The 16652-nt window shown below is 38.7% G+C and overlaps 1 protein-coding gene across 1 annotated transcript in view; it reads right to left on the reverse strand.

The window, feature by feature from the left end:
- Positions 1–3602: 3602 nt before the first annotated feature.
- ADSS1 (adenylosuccinate synthase 1) overlaps positions 3603–16652 on the reverse strand; it is a 28157-nt gene continuing 15107 nt past the window's right edge. Inside the window, exons 4-13 of the mRNA XM_039552652.1 lie at positions 16287–16337; positions 15880–15946; positions 15382–15489; positions 14936–15017; positions 13922–14048; positions 12837–12991; positions 11523–11647; positions 9698–9795; positions 8388–8537; positions 3603–6964 (exon numbers count right to left, since the gene is read on the reverse strand). Of these exons, the coding sequence (XP_039408586.1) occupies positions 6912–6964; positions 8388–8537; positions 9698–9795; positions 11523–11647; positions 12837–12991; positions 13922–14048; positions 14936–15017; positions 15382–15489; positions 15880–15946; positions 16287–16337 (1016 nt within the window). The 3' untranslated portion in view covers positions 3603–6911. The remainder of the gene's footprint in view (positions 6965–8387; positions 8538–9697; positions 9796–11522; positions 11648–12836; positions 12992–13921; positions 14049–14935; positions 15018–15381; positions 15490–15879; positions 15947–16286; positions 16338–16652) is intronic.

Raw genomic sequence — 16652 nt, forward strand, 5'->3', positions numbered from 1 at the left:
CACTGCCTAAGCTGTAGGAAGGGCTACCTAAATATACAAATGTAGCACCGCTGTAGCTGGTTCAAATATAAAACTGTGATACTGGCATTGAATAACTGATTGAATAAGGGAGAAGAGTAGCCTGACATTCCTCCTAGCTCTTCAAAATTCACAGCCCCCAACCAGTTTGTCCCAGGCATGGGTTGTTCTTCAGGCCAGGTCCAGCACCCAGCACATGAGCCTCCTGCTTTTTTATTACAACTTCAGTTCTTCTGGCAAAGCTGGAGATGTTACTTATTCCGGTACCAATATACACAAATAGAGATCACTGAAGCCATATTATTTTTTCTGCAGAACATATATACTAACAATCAGTGGACAAAATACTCAGGGAATGGGTTTGATGTCTTAGTCCCCTTTTCCAATAATCTCCTTTAGAAGGTATAGATAGAAGCTTAATGCTGTTTCAGAATGACAAGGCAAACCTTTTGTGAACTTACTCAGTAAATGTCTACAAGCTATATTTTATCTCAGACAGACATGACTGAGGCCCCGTTGGTACAGCTACAAACAGCATTCCTGAATTCTGAAAGATCCCGGCTTCCAACGAAAGCATGAAACAGTGATAAGAGTCATTGCCAAGGTCACCACAAAGGCACAGCCTCAATGGCTGGGAGAAATGAAGCACAAGAAAATTGAAGTATGAAATCTGAACTGCACTGCCTGTTTTCAATGCTATGAGGTGGGAACTGAGCAGCAAATCTGTGACCATGGTACTGACATACACTTGACTGTGCACTGGGAGCAAAATGAGTCTTATCTGTCTTGAAACTAGAACATCACATCATCTTGCTAGTTCTCCTTTTCTTCTTCACCCCTTTACTAAGGACACAAACCATGCCATTGCAATGGATACCAGCAGACGTAGCAGGAATCTGTGGTACTATTCATCAACATAAGTAATAGGAAGCACCTTCCCTCCCTCTTCTGGCCATTATCCCCCTCAGTACAGCCCAGCAGACCATCTGCTTTATTCAAGATGCAAGTGCACTGTTGGCTCATATTCATCCTGACATCTCATTTAAACCTCAGGTCGTTTTTGACCTGAGCTGCTCCTTAAGCAGGTGCTTCCCAGCGTGTACTGAGACATGGGGAACCCTGAGCCTCTTCCTGAGCTTCAGGAGCTTTCTATGGCCCAGCGCCCAGGCTTATCAATGTCTTTGCCATTTGTCAGCCACTCTGGAATTCCGAGCTCAAAGGGCACATTTCCATTCATGGTAGAGGGTTGCACTATTTTAAGAATCTCAATGGAAACATAACTCTAATTACTGTAGGTTTGACACAGTGAGTTTCCTCTTCAGAAGCAAAGAACACCATGAAACACCTTTTTATTATCGTGACTGGTAATACACTGTATTTCCACACTTGTCATTTTGTCAGACTCTCCAAAAGCTGACTCCAGCACCACTTGCTTGGGATCTTTTCCATTTACAGGCCAGCCAGGCCCACAAACCTCAGCGGCAAACACCATTTCCTCACATTTGAAGAATTAGGCCCAGCTAGCATGAAAAGTTTTGTCTCCTGTGGGGAAAGATGAAGGTGGATACTGCCACTTCTGCTGGAAGGGCACGTATAGTTGACTGTATTCTGCAGTCCTTAAGAAAACTTGTCTCCAGTGACTCCGCCCAGGGTATTTTAAGGATTTCAGCAGCCACCTAAACTGTTTGAAGTGCTCTGCCACTCCTCAGGCACTGTAAAGGTATCACCTGAAACCCAACACTGCTATCTGAGGCACTATTTACAGCCCTGCTATGTAAACTCTGGTGTCTGTGCTCAGCTCCTGAAAGGTAATGCCTGTCACAGGAAGGGTGTATTATCTTGAGACTGTGAAAACATTCAAATGCACGTCTGGGTTTTTTTATCCCTGACAAAGACATTTTCTTGCCAAACACATTTATTTAGATATTGTTAAAATTTGTACTGTTTTCAACCACTGAAAAATGCAGCTGTTGGCCAAAATTTTTTTACCTTAATGGAAGATATAAAGTGTATGTACTTACAAAAGACCTTCTTTCCTGTTTTATTTTTACCATCTCATGGAACTGATGGGCAAATATTTAATGAACAGTGTCTGCTCCAGAAATCTACAGATATTAAAAACACATGAAAGTATTATAGAACAACTAATTTCCTGTAAGTATATGAGATTAAATGGCAAAATCTTGAAATCTTTCTGTAAAACGCACTCATTATCAAAGCTTGTTTGTGATGGACCAGTGATTTGGGAAAAAAGGACCCAGTTCCCCACCTCCCTGAAGCAGGCTGTACAATCCCGCTTCTCTCATGCCATGGATCCATGTAGCACTGTGGCAGTCGAGCAGGCTCCATGCCTCAGGCATCCTCTTTGTCATTGGCAACCTGGATCTAATAAAAAGACAAAGCAAGCACTAACACACTCACTCATTGGTGACCAACAAACCCCTGGGTTACAGCTGATGGACTGCCACAAACAGGGACTTCTAAAGATAAGACGATTGGAGCTGGATTTCTTTTCTTGCCTGATGCCTCGTTAAAAGGGTGATGTGAGCTCATCCTTTTTGCCAACATCTGACACTTTAAACCAGCTCTCTGATGAACATGAAATGTTACTGGACAGGAGGCAAAGCCACTTCCACAGGGAACAATGAGTGGGCTAGAACTTGACCCCATGTTAAGAATTACTGTCAGAGGAAAGGGGCAGGAATGTCTATTATTTCCTCCATCCCAATCATCAGACACAGCTCTCCAGCTTGGGTTTGGTTCTTTAAAATTTTTTTGTGTGTTTGTGGTTTTTTTGGGGGTTGTTTGATTTTTTGCCTTAGGCATTGCCAGCCTGACATGGATTTAGATGACACTACTTCAGATGCTTCAGCTGCCAAGCCCATTCTATGTGAAATCAGACATATGTGCATTTATATTTTTATATATAACTGATGCAAAGGAATGAAGAAATACTAATTAATTAGCAGATCAATTCTCATACAGGTCTCAGGCATTGCCCTGAGTGGTGTGTGAGGCATTGACCTGCTGTCATTTACTGGACAGGTCACTTACCTGCTGTTTCTGGCTCCTGAAACAGATGAGAAAAGGAGCGGTTTCTGTGGAGGCTTCTGGAAGCCCTAACAGTACTTATCTGAAAGCCCTCTCAATTATAGAGGTGTTAATTGTTTATCTGTGACAATATCGACCTTTGCTTTCTCTCACAGTGCTGCTGATAAGGAGCTTCATGGAGTTCACATCAGTTGTTCTGAGCCAGCTTTTATTGCAAGAATTTTTGCATAAATTGGAAAATGTATTTTTCCTGCATAAAACCATTGGTCACTCAGGTGAGCTAACTAAAGATGACTAACCACGAAGCCCAGTGGTAAAGGTAGATCCATGCTCAGAGTTTGTAAATGGGAAAGGGAGACAAAGTTTGTGGACTTTGTGAAAAAACGCCAAACACTGAAAATCTGTAGACTGAGAGGAAACATACATTCGTTCACTAATGCTGCTACTTATTTTCTAAAATTCATGAAATATTAAACCAGGTTTTTGAATGAAGTTTATTTTGTTAAAAAATAAGAGAAATAGAGACCAAGCACTGTTACTTTAAATCTGTTTTAATACATCTTCAAGGACAAAATAAACGGGTGTGGATCAAAAATCATCTGAAAAAAATCTGCATAAGGTGTAAGTATAGATTGCACATTACTATGGAAATGCTTAATTTTCTTTCCTGTTATAAAGTGCATTATGCCAGAACTGTAAGACCATATATAGCCAAATTAAAAAATTACAAAAGCTTCAAAATCCTATCCTGACTGTGTTAGGAAGCATATATCTGACTAAGAAGGCCATATTGTAAGGGTTAGTGTCAGAAAATATCTCAAAACTTTCTGTGCAGGAGTGAATCTATAATTGCTACTTAAAAAAACTATAATCTTTACTACAAATTACAGCTTTTCAGTAAACGTTTACCCTTATTCTTCCATCCAGATATCAAACAGGATGATGCATCAACCAGTTTTAGCCATTATTATTGAATTTGGCTGGGGAGAAAGAAGTACTTAAATTCATCGCAGTAATTGTTATTAAATGAAATTCCAAACAATACAAAATAATATACATGGAAAACAGCCAAAATTAAAGGAACTTTACATTAAAATGTTCTTATTAAGCACTGTGTCTCTCAGTAGATTAAAGAGCTTTTTGGTAAAAGCCTGAACTTACTCACATTTAACTCAATGTCAGCACATATAAAATCTAATTGGAGTAAAACTTTCATTTAAAATATCCATACTATGAAATGAAATGCATTATTTTTATGGTAACAGAGTAAGTCATAGGATAATTGCCTATTACATCATGCTCACTGACAACATCACTGGGCTTTTTGATGAATCCTTGAACGCAAAGACGGGCCATGTGGATTTAATGGATACTTAATGGAAAAAATGGAAAATAAAAAGATTAGGTGGAAAGTAATCCTGTGAAAATTAAGGTATAAAAGCTTTTGTCTTCAATATGCTAAGTACTCAGTTTAGATTTGTTAATTTAATCCAGTTATGCAGCACACCAAGTGGCTTGTTGGTCACTGTGGACTTTGCCTATAAATCAGCCAAAGCTTAAATATAGTGGCCACCTCCAGGCACAAACACATGGAGGAAGATGGGGCCAAGAAAAGGAACAGCTCTAGATCACTCAGAGGGCAAATGTCACAAGGTTAAGCCATGTGAAAACAAAACTTACTGTATCTCCAAGCATCTTTATGCTTAAAGTGTCTCATATAAATGAGGCACACTTCACAGTGCTTGTGATAATTAGCACTTTCCAAGTACCTTTCAGAAGTGCTTCACAATCATTAAATAAGGTCAGAAATCTCATTGGTCTTTCATCACAACACCAACAAATACCATGGGGAGAGCTTCCTCCTCAATTCAGATCAAGGACTGCAGGGCTTGACCCAGGGAACTCCAAAAGGCAGTGTTGAAGAGGTGAGGATGTATTCCTAATTGCCATTTTACAGATAGCAAAACCAGCAGCAGTGAGACTAAACAATTTGTCAAAGACGAACAAAGGAGTTAAAACAGAAGTAAAGATTCACAGCTTTGGGCTCTCTTTTTTTTAATTTTTTTTTTTTTTTCTAGAGAAAAAGGGTATTTGCTTGTGCATTAAGCCAGACTCTATAATGAACTGGGGCATGGAGAGACTGCACCAGAGATGGATGGTGTAAGAATTCTGCCTTACAAGCAGCAATCCATAAAGACTTACATTTAGTGCTTTGCACTGGTACTTTTAAAAGTGTTTCTTGACACATATGGCTTTGAACATTATCTGCTATTTGATATTGAGTGAGATGAGACAAAGGGGATGAGTATGGCACAAGATCCTCCTGACAGGTTTTCCTTTTTTCCCCATTTCTAATGCCAAGTGTCATCGTTTTGTACCCTTGGAGTTACCATATCAGAAAAGGGCTATTTTTACACAGTACATAATGGCATCACTGAGGATGTGATGCCATTTCCACAGCCCATGGGAATGATACAAAAATACTGCTACAGCTCTCTGAGACATATAAAACAGGAACATCTACTTGGAGAATATCGCAGTTAAGGAATAACTCCATCTCTAGAATTATCTTTTTCCTCTTTTTTATCTTTCTTATTATCTTTTTTATCTTTCCTTATTATCTTTCTCGAAAAAGGTCGGCCTTTTTTGAGAGCTCTTGATGCATAACCATTATAAATTAGAAGATCCACAAAGAACTCCAAGTACATTCTTGAAGATTCTGGGACCTCTCCACAGCTTCTCCATCTCCCAACCCTGGCTGCCACGTGTCATGCCCTTTTATAAATAGGCATTACATTTTGCTGAGGAAGGTCAAAATGTGTGAGGGGTGTAAATACTGCACCAGTCATCATTGAGTCATGCATTGATTTATTCTTGGAAACCTATGAGCTGTGGAAGCGAGTGCCTTACAGAGCCACAAGTCTCAAGTTCCTCAACAGAGTACTACAGTAGAACTTGGGAAACTACAGTCACAGGACTAGCAGGAAGAAATGTCCCAGGTTCATGGAGAAAATGCAGCATGCTGTCTCAGCTCCACTCTGCTCATGTGTTTTGTACCCTGAGGAGACTCTTCCTTCCACCTTCACTCACTCCTTTCCCTACTGCATAAAAGAAAGGCTGCACACCTGACAGCCTCCAGCCTGTTAGTACACACCACAGTTCAAAGAATTATTACACAGGTCAGCTTTGTCCAGTTTGGCCCCTTTACAGATGTTATCTCAGTTACTAGGATAGGCTTTGTGATAAATACATTTTAGCTGCTCTCCATTCATTTTAGTAGGCTGTTAAAAATGTTACATAAAATTTATACATAATTGTGTTTGCTATGCTTTGTGCAGTCAAAAATACCCATCTAACTTTGCTGTATTTTATAAACTGAAAATCTTTAAATTCAACCAATTTCAGTGCACAATATCTGTCCTAGTACTGCCAACCCAGATACACAGATATTTTAAGATTTGAAGGAAAAAATCCAAGCTTTGCAATTCCAAAGTTATCCAGTAATTACTGGAAAAGGCTTAATATTGGTTTCAACAAGAAGAAATACTACATAGGTGTAAAGTACTTTCAAATAGCAACATGGATCAATTGAAAAAAAATTATTTCCCTATTTTGTTAGGAACACTTTTTTGGACTTTTTTTGACGACGGACATCAAGGGGATTTTACACTGAATTTACTGAGAACTTAAATAAAATGTTACAATACAGAATATATGTTGTGTTTCTATTTAATTCCTAGAAGAAATTGCTTGTTTTAAATAGCATTTCCATTTAAAGAGAAAGCAGTAAGGAACTGATGAACACCAAGTTGTGCTTCTCATCACTGAAGTTCTTCTTTTGTTTAAAACAGCTGGATCATCGACTCTCTTGATTTCCCAACTCCAACCCATTTAACTAGGGAGGAAAACACATCTGTTAGAACAATTGCTGAGAGTAAATACTATAATCAATGTACTGGAATAATTTTCACCTTTCATCATGCTTCACTACAGACTGACCAATTTTAGGAAGGAAGTTTCATTGTCAAAAATCTCTCTACTCCAGCTGTACTACTGGACTAAAAGTGCAGTATACTGAAGTTTGAAAGCATGAAATAATTATACCATAAACACAAAGCATTGCTGATGGAAGGCCTAATAGAAAGTCAGGAATGTTTGTTGCAGGTTTAAGTGCCATTGTTTTGAGTGACAGGATGTTTAGCTACATCCCTGCAGAGAGGAAGCCAAAGCTCTGCCAGACTCTGAAGTCCGCATGATGTGGAACAGGAGACAACGATGCCTACATACAGTAATATTTTTAGAGGTAAAGCTCTAACTATAAACATTATCCAGTGTGAGCAGCCACCCCAAATTCCACACTGTAGCTGTTCCACTTCAGTTTTATTGCCCACAGTTGCTATAGAATTGACGGTAGGTAGAGGTCTCTCCTTTAGCCATCAAACTTAGCAAGGCGTCCTAACTTCACACAGAGACCCAAAGGAATACAAGTAAGGGGAGCTGTATTTACACATCCCTTGTGTGTCCTTGACCACAAACAGGCCATTCTCTGAGTTTCAGTCTCTGCTATCAGATGCTTCCTGATCCGTGACCGATACAGGAATTGCCACAGTTGTAACCAGCCTGTACTCCACTGATGTGACCTTTGAGGTGCTTTATGGAAAACAAAAGCACACGTGCCAGCTTTGTAAGCTTGTTACTGTGGAAATTCCCTTGCAAACTCCACCATTCATGCCACACCCCTAGAACTCTTGGCACCTCTAGAGCTCTAGCAGTTAGATTTGAAGAAAACTGGGTGGCTTGACCTTTGCAGATCAATGATGTTAAGATTCTCATTTTTCCAAAGGGGAAGGACTGGGCTAAACAATCTTGTATCTGTTATGCAACACATCTCCTTATATGAGCAAGAATGGAAAAAAAACAAAACAAAGACATCTAAGTTCAAACAGGGATGCAGTGCAGGATGCAGAAGGAAGGGAAGAGATGAGGACGTCAGCCTAACTACATGCTGGAGCATGGTGCACAGACCCCAAAGTTTTCACTGACAGAAGGTGGCCATTTGCCAAGAACAACACATGTTTATCTTTCCTCTGGTTAAATCCTTGGCAGCAGCAGCCTGGAGCTCTGAGCAGCACTGCAGACTTGCCTGCTGAACAACACCCTTTGCTGATTTTTGGCAAGCTGTCATTTACCCCCATCAGCCCAACCACTGGTACTTCTGTTCCCTCCTGCCCAAAGTGACTTCCAACTAAAAAATTGAGCACTTCCACAGTGCTATGTCTGTCTGTCTGCTGTGGCATCCTCATATGGACATGGTTTACCTGGCACGCCAATATGGTTTTCCACACAGCGGATGTAATTCTGGGCCTTGGGTGGGAGGTCCTCCCATTTTCGTGCTCCAGTTGTGTCACTCTTCCATCCAGGCATTGTTTCATACTCTACTTCCACCTTCTGTAGTATCTCCTGGTTAGCTGTGGGAGAACCATTTTTGTCACAGTTGATTTTGGCTCCTCTGCCTTAAGAGGACATACCTATGGCTTGTGACCAATAAAATCTTTTGACAACATTTAAAATCTGATACATGAGGAAACAGTGTTTTTACTGGTTTGTTCATTCATTCACTCCTTTATTCTTAATTTAGATTAAGTTCTGATACTTAGGAAGATAAATCTGATTCAAGAGGATCCAGGAATGCAGTTTCCCCTTCCAAAAACTGCAGAATGTACTCTACGCTGTCAACATGGAGTCAACAACAACACTACAGTATTATTTTTGAGGAAATAAGATTTTTTGAGGTTTGCAGGACTTCCACTTTTTGGTTCAGATTTGCACAGAATAAAACAGTAGACAAGGCATTACTGTCTCAGAGAGTTTTATCTTTATGGAACAAGGTTAAATCAGTCTTGTGAAAACCTCTGATGTCTACAAGCTTTTCCCCACTGGAATTCTCATTGTGTCCATAGCCAGGAACCACGAAGACTGGTGGGAAAGCTGGCTGCTGCCAGCCTACTCCGTGCCTCTAGAATCTCCCATAGCTCAACAGACCCAACCTCTTTTCTTGGCAGAGACTGTTACACATATCTTGAAAACATCATTAATGTAAAACAGTTACTTATTATTCCATCTAAAAAGTGTTAATGTGAATCATTATTGAGGGGGCAATATATATTTTTATTAACCACAGTGTTGTTGCTGTTAATAAAGCTTAATAAAGCCATCCAGAAGCAGCTTTATTCTGCTTGTTTCCATTTCATTTTTGCACAGCTTTTATTTCAATTTTGCTTCATTAAATGCTATTGCCAATGATACACAGTCACTGACTCGAGTCTTGCTGATTTTCAGATCCCTGATTTTGCCAATAAAAAATCTAATGGGACAACACATAGAGGCCCTAACACAAGATTTTATTTGCTCTTAAGTTCTTGCCATTGTACACAGATGCATGGTGAATGGAAAATGCCAATTAATGGTACAGCCATCTTTATACAGATACTGCAGCTCCATAAATTGCCACAGGATGTCTAGTGAAAAAGAAATCAAATCTGATTTTAAAAAGCAAACAGTCTTTCCCAGGAGGTGTGGCTTAACAGGCAGGAAAGATAAAAATGAACATAGAGGTTTAACAACTTACCTGGAAAATATGGAATTCTTTTTCCACCCAATTTGTAGGCAACACCAATTTTAATTTCATCAAGGACATCGAGAATATCCAGTTTTGTTAATGCCAAACTGCACAAAAAACATCAGTTAGTTACATACATGATGAATCTCCTCTTTAATATTTTCCATCTTTTTTTTTATCCCTTTCACAAATCCTGCTCAGGCAGCCCAGCCAGCAGAAACACAAAAATGTATTAGACTATGAACATTGTTAACTGAATTCATGCTTCTGGGATGAATACTTGACTGAGTTACTACGAGACATTTCCAAATGCTTGGCTGCTCACACAAGTGCACAGTGTTCAGCTCAGTGCATGAAAATGCACTCTGACTCTGGAAAGTAGCACCTGCTGGGCCTGGTTTGGGTGGGTATGACACTTGACATCACTGACAGTGACTATTTCTGTTACTCCTACTGATTCACAGCAACTGTCTGACAGACTTATTTACTAAATTATACTTTTATAACAGAACAAGCATAATCTGGTTACTAAAACCACATCTGCAGTTCATTAAGATGGATCCCATCTTGAGTTTCAGTGCCTGGGCCGTGCTGTCAATTTAATGAACCTTATTAATTTTGTGAATGAACATACTGGAAGACAAAAATGGAACCTCAAGAAGACACTGCAGTATTCATTGATCTGAATAAAACTGCATTTTAAAACTAGTAAAACTCTCCAGAACAATATTTTAGACGTTGCCTGGCAAAAATCTGAGCAGCTAAGGATTTAGACAGGTACGTGAATAATAGTCCAGGCTGTATGTGCTCAGTAAGTATGTGATGAATGAAAGGATTAAATGAAGAGACTTTCTGGGAAAGAAGCACCATAGAGCCAGTTCTTCAAGTTTTTTAATCTACCCATGTTTTTTAGCTGTCACAGTTATCAGAGCTGACATAGTTTTGTTGATAGGAGTGCAATAATTGTATAGAACTGAAATGGAAGGGAACCTAATGCCTTCCTAAAGCTATTTTCACATAAACTAGAGCAGTGTAAGTTAAAACAAAACATAAATCCAAGTAAAAGAAAAAATCCAAACTTAAAAATGCTTCTGATAAATTAATGAACAAGACCATTGTTACTTTGTAACATTAGTAGCATAAACAATATTAAATTACGTCTCAGTCTATAATATATTAAAATGCTCAGGGTCATGTGTTTGCATATATGGACAAGTTTGCCTGAATGCATCAACCAAGGAAGCCACTCGGTCCCAAAGAAAATAAAACTCAGCCCATTAAAAGCAGAATTTATAACACAATATTTGACTACACCTTTCTAAGTAAATGAACCTCTAGGAACTGGAATGAAAGCTGTGCCAGTCGCTGTACCCTTGTGTCATCCCATTTATCTCACTTATCAAGGCAGTGGTTCCAAATGATGCAGAATTAGTCATACAAGTAGGATCCATTAGAGTCAACCAAGCTCAAACCCAAAAGGTTTTAGACCACGGCACAAGTCAGTATGAAAGCACTGGATCAAAAACACTAGAGCAAACTGTTAGAAAACCAACATATTGATCCAATCTACACTGGCCATCTGATGAAAACAAAGTGAAAACATGTACCAAAAAAATCACTCCTCTCATGTTGTAAAACCACTTAATTAGAAAAAAAAAGCCAAAGGAATTAGATTATTATTAGCATTAAGACAATTCTCAGTTGCCCACTGTGCATTATTGTACTGCTTAAAACGTAACACTTTACTGGACTTATATTAATGTTACCTACATATTTATTCTGCGAAGCACAAAATTATCACTTCCAAATGTAGCGCAAAATCTTTGATGCTTACGCAGTGAATCCGTTGATCATATGAGCATATTTCAAAATGACAAGATCTAACCAGCCACAACGCCTCTTTCTGCCCGTAGTTACTCCCCACTCGTGGCCACGGGACTGTAAAAGATCTCCGATTTCCTACAATAAGACAGAGACAATGCTGATGGCCGCTTCACTGAAAACATGGCTGGAAAACAAATACAAACAAATATAGATGGATAGCAAGAAAAATATGGTTGTTCCAATTTCAAAGCTATTTTTCAGGGAAAAAAAGATTGCTAGGAGAGGACTAAGGCAGAGAAGAAATCCCCTCATGCACACGATTTTTCTATTGCAATCACTAGCATTTCAAATCACGTCTTTAATATGACTTTCATGTTCCAAGGAGAGACTTTTCTTCCTTCTTCATCCAACAGGAAGATTTCCTTGACAGTTCAGTCCTTTATAAAATTTTGTTTGCATTTACTTTCTTCATCTGGTCTTCTGACATCTTTTGGTTTTGGGTACAAGACTGTAAATGCTTGGGACAAGACCAATGCTTGTACAATGTCTAGGTCAAAACAGCAGCAGGGCGCCATGCCTAGGGCTCCTCGGTTCTACCACAGTATGAGACTGCCAGCTGCTCCATTCAGACTGGCAGTGTCTATATTGTGGTAAAAATAAAGAAGGAAGAAACTTTATGTTCATGGTTCATAAACCCAAAGGATACCATCAACTCATCTGAGCCATTAGAAAAAGATTTTAGCAACTAAATCCTTAAATTAGATTCGGAACACTGACCTAGAGATTGCTGTGTGCATAGCTCATAATCAATACCCTGAGCTTTCTAGCTTCTTGATAATGAAAATACAGTGGACAGTTTAAAACAATCAAAACCTCTCCCGTTCTTTTTACCAACCCATTTGTGCATGACTGGCTGATGCACACACCACATTTATTCTATAAATCACCCAGAACACAGGCTGTTAAGCACAGAAGTTGTTCTTGTAATTTAAGCTCTTCTGGGATGCACTGACAGTTCCAGTCCACAACAAACTCTCACCACTGAAACACACCTAATGATGTTATATAAGATGATGAAATCTATTTTCACACTGGTCATTACAACAGAAGTGTGGTCACTGCAATGTAACGTCATCACACTCGTGTTTCTCTCCTCTGATGTAAAATACCTTAAGTTCATAATGTAATTCTCCTCTCTTCACGAGTGTGATTGCTCAGCATTACTATTACCGTGTTTATTTATCAGTGGAATAACCCTTACCCCATTCCACTGACTGTTACTTGTTGCCAGCTGTGTATATCACATTTGTAACATTAAACCTACATTGATCTGCTCGGTGGGGAAGGCCCCGATGCCCACACGGGTGGTGTAAGCCTTCACCACGCCGTACACGTCACCCACGTGCTGCGGGGGAATGCCGAGCCCGGTGCACACACCGCCCACGGTGCAGTTCGAGGAGGTCACGAAAGGATACGTGCCTGTCAGAAAAACACAACAGCACAGCCCTCTGTCAGCAATGGTAATAAACAAAGACTGATTTTCCTTCATCAGTTCAAAGAAGGTTTTCACTTCTATGTTTGGCTTTAAAGGTAAATTGGAACAGCAGACAAAAAGGGAGGCAAATTCTTTTTATTACGTGTCATTCATCCTTTGCAACTTTCACTGAGGATTGCCCACAAGGGAGAAATTCAAAAGCTTCTCAATACTACCTCCATTAGGCACGGGATCTATTATAGGATGCTGCTGCTGTGTAAAGCTTTTTTTCAATGTTCTGCGTATCACAGAAGGTATTTCCACTACATTCATGGAGAGCCTGGTGTAAAGGTCACAGTCTGACAGTCCCATTGCTCTGCACAAGTGGCTCTGAGTATCTGCCACGAATTGTCTAAGTCTTAAGAGGTTACTCATGATCTCTACACTGTGACGCTGGATTGGAGAATCTCTTCAGTCCTTAACTTTTTCTTCACTGATTTAATTAGACTTTTGGTAAGAAAGCAGAGCAGAGACCAACTGTAGCAGCAAGACTTAGAGGTTGCCGCACCAGTTTAATCCTCCCCCCATGGCAGAGGAATTACCTAAGCAGCACTGCAATGAGTGCCTGGATTGGAAATGTGCACACATATTTAAGAGTAATCAAGACAAGAATATCTGAAGTGAAATTTCAGCTGCACTGGAATAAACTTCAGTAAAAATCAATATTTAAACCCTAAGCACTTAATCCTGTTAATGATACAATCTCTGTCTTAATGAGCTTTACTTCTGGGAGATCTGTTCCTATTAAGGAAAGACTATTTTGTTTCTCTATTTTCCTGCTGTTTGCAAAGTCAGTATAAACACAAATCAAAATAAAACGAATCAAAATAAAACTGATCTCTTAGGAGTTAAGCTGAGTTTAGAATATAACTTACCAAAGTCAATATCAAGTAATGCTGCATTGGCTCCTTCAACAAGGATCTTCTTTGGGGAGCCATGAAGAGCTTCATACATAAAATACACACCATCTCGAACCATGGGTCTTATTTTTTCAGCATATCCCTGCAAATTGAGCACAAATGTCAGCTTCCCCAGACAATGGCTGGAAGCAGGCAACATTGTGTTCACTTTTGAAAGACAAAACATACAGATAAGTCTAAGCAGCCAGCCTCAATAACTGTGCTTTCCTGAAAAATACAACCATTAGCTTATACTCCATTCAATCTATTGAACCACTCATATAAGAAAACATGACTTATTATGGCATTAGAATGCTGTAATTTCTGTACCATTTCTGTTCACAGAGATGTGCTATGCCTACTGATTTTTTTTTGCTATAATCCTTAGATAGTGTGTCTATAGTCTAGACACACTCAGAATGGGACTTAGAGCTAGTCCAAGCAACAAAAGAAAAACATGTCACTCCTTTTGAATATTATAAAATATCTTCAGGGTGTCAGCTCTGAAAAAGTATGAGACAAAACTTGGGAAAGGTAAGAGATATTTTTTAACATCCTCTTTTCTTACACGTTCATGAAAGCTGTTTTACCAGTGGCTCTGTTGGATTTACTTGTAAAAAGACAATTTTCTTGTAATACCAGGATCTTGAAACATGTTTCCACAAACAATTCTTCAGTAAGCATGGAAGTCCCACTGACAGACTAGACACTAAATATAAAGTCATCACCCTGCATTGTCTTGACTACTTTGATACAACATTCAAAAAAGTAAAATATTATACAAGAATGAAATCCTCCACAGAGTTTACATTAATGTCTACAATAAGAGAGAACATTCTACTACAAAGCATGGCTACTGTTTATTAAAAGCTTTTATAATAATGAGCATATGCATTTTTCATCTAAATGAGCTCAGTAACTGCTATGTCTGGTACACTTCATTTTTACTTTTTAAAATTAAAATAAATATTGCAAGTGGTAAATCCTTACCTTTAGCTTTTTCAGTTGTCCTTCTATATCAATTTCCAATGTTGGAAACATTGACTTGTATTGTTGTGCCAGGTTTTTAAATCTGTAAAATATTGAAATTGTAACTGTGAGGAACGGAGTCACAGAATCACAGAACCTTTGGGCAAGAATTCAGTTTATATTAGGCACAGTATATACTGAAAGCTATAGTGAGAAAATGCCCAGGACTCTGACACCTCAACCAGTGCATTTCCCAATGTTCAAAATTATATTTTAAATGATGAGAAACTCTGTGAAGTACAGGAAATACACACACACACATTCTTCCTAATTTTCTTCTCCTTCTAGACAATTTATATACAAAATTCAGACACATATTTAAAAACATCCCCTTAAAAGCAAATCTGTCAGGCAAAACGTATCACTCTTAAACATAATATTTAGAAATGAAATGAAAATAGGTGTACCTTGAAGAAAATTCATCAAAGTCAGAGAGGAGGTCACAAATCCGAAGGCCTGTTCGTGCAGCTTTGGAAGAATATGTTGGTCCAATCCCCTTTTTCGTTGTGCCAATGCTAAATAAAAAGAAACACCCCCCCACTACGTATAAATACAGGCAAAAATATACTATATGCCAAGTAATTTTGTCAAAGCTCTTCACTATATGATATATTGGGCAGGAGGTCTGAGACATAAAAAGATATTAAAGTTCTATGATAATAAATATATAGCAACTTTCAGGCTTTGCACTAGTATTCCTAATATTCATGGTATTCAGTAAAGCATGAGGCCTTGAGTCTGGCTGACAGTTTGTTCACTAACATAAGCAGGAACAGAACAGAGTCACAGAATTAGTAACATCAACAAGGCTCTTTAGAGATACATTTCATTTCTGTTTTCCAAAATTACACTGATTTTCCAAATTTATTAGCTATTAATGAAATGAGGGTGTTGAAAATATTTACTTTTTGCCTTCTTGTGCTTGACGTTGCACTTCCTGGAGCCCATCTACTGCCTGGTGAAAGTCAAACACTGCAGTGGAAAATCAAACGGATATAGTGAGAGAACAAAGGAGAAAAATATTCTTGAAATCACAGACATCCATAATCTCAAGACAAAGTGCCTTTGCTGTCACTGACAGTGCACAGGCCTCCTCAAGTGAAAACAGAGCGAGTATTCCTTGAACACTGTGAAAACATGTAAAACATCACTCTTCAGTGGACACAGATTTCATTACTATGCTTCAGATTGCACAACATAAGAAGCTGTGTTAGATCTAATACATAACTGCTCTGAGGAATAATAATTTAATTTAGCATCATGAACTAAGCAATCATTTGTGAGGGCTTTTTCCCCTTCAATCAGCACTTACCTATATGTGCTCTATCTGATATAATCAGTCTTTTCTCCCAGTCTTTTAAACCTGTCAAAAGATGAAGAAAGGTAGGATTTCAGCTGTGCTGATTGGTCAAACTTTAACATTGGCTTTTACTTTTTCTATATCTTTCTGCTAGTTTATATGGCTTCTTGTTAAGATAACTAGACAAAATGGATAAACCACAAGACAATATCAAATATCAGCAATGTTTCTGTTGAGAAACTTTTCTCATTTTTGACTTACCAGCTTTCTCATTTTGATATGGGCACAGATACTTCTTTTTAATGCCTGAATGCTGTGGCTTACACAATATTCTTTAAGGAAATATTCTTGTTTAACTTGCTACACAATACATCACTT

Source organism: Corvus cornix, chromosome 5 (genome assembly GCF_000738735.6).
Source record: "Corvus cornix cornix isolate S_Up_H32 chromosome 5, ASM73873v5, whole genome shotgun sequence".
Lineage (NCBI taxonomy): Eukaryota > Metazoa > Chordata > Aves > Passeriformes > Corvidae > Corvus > Corvus cornix.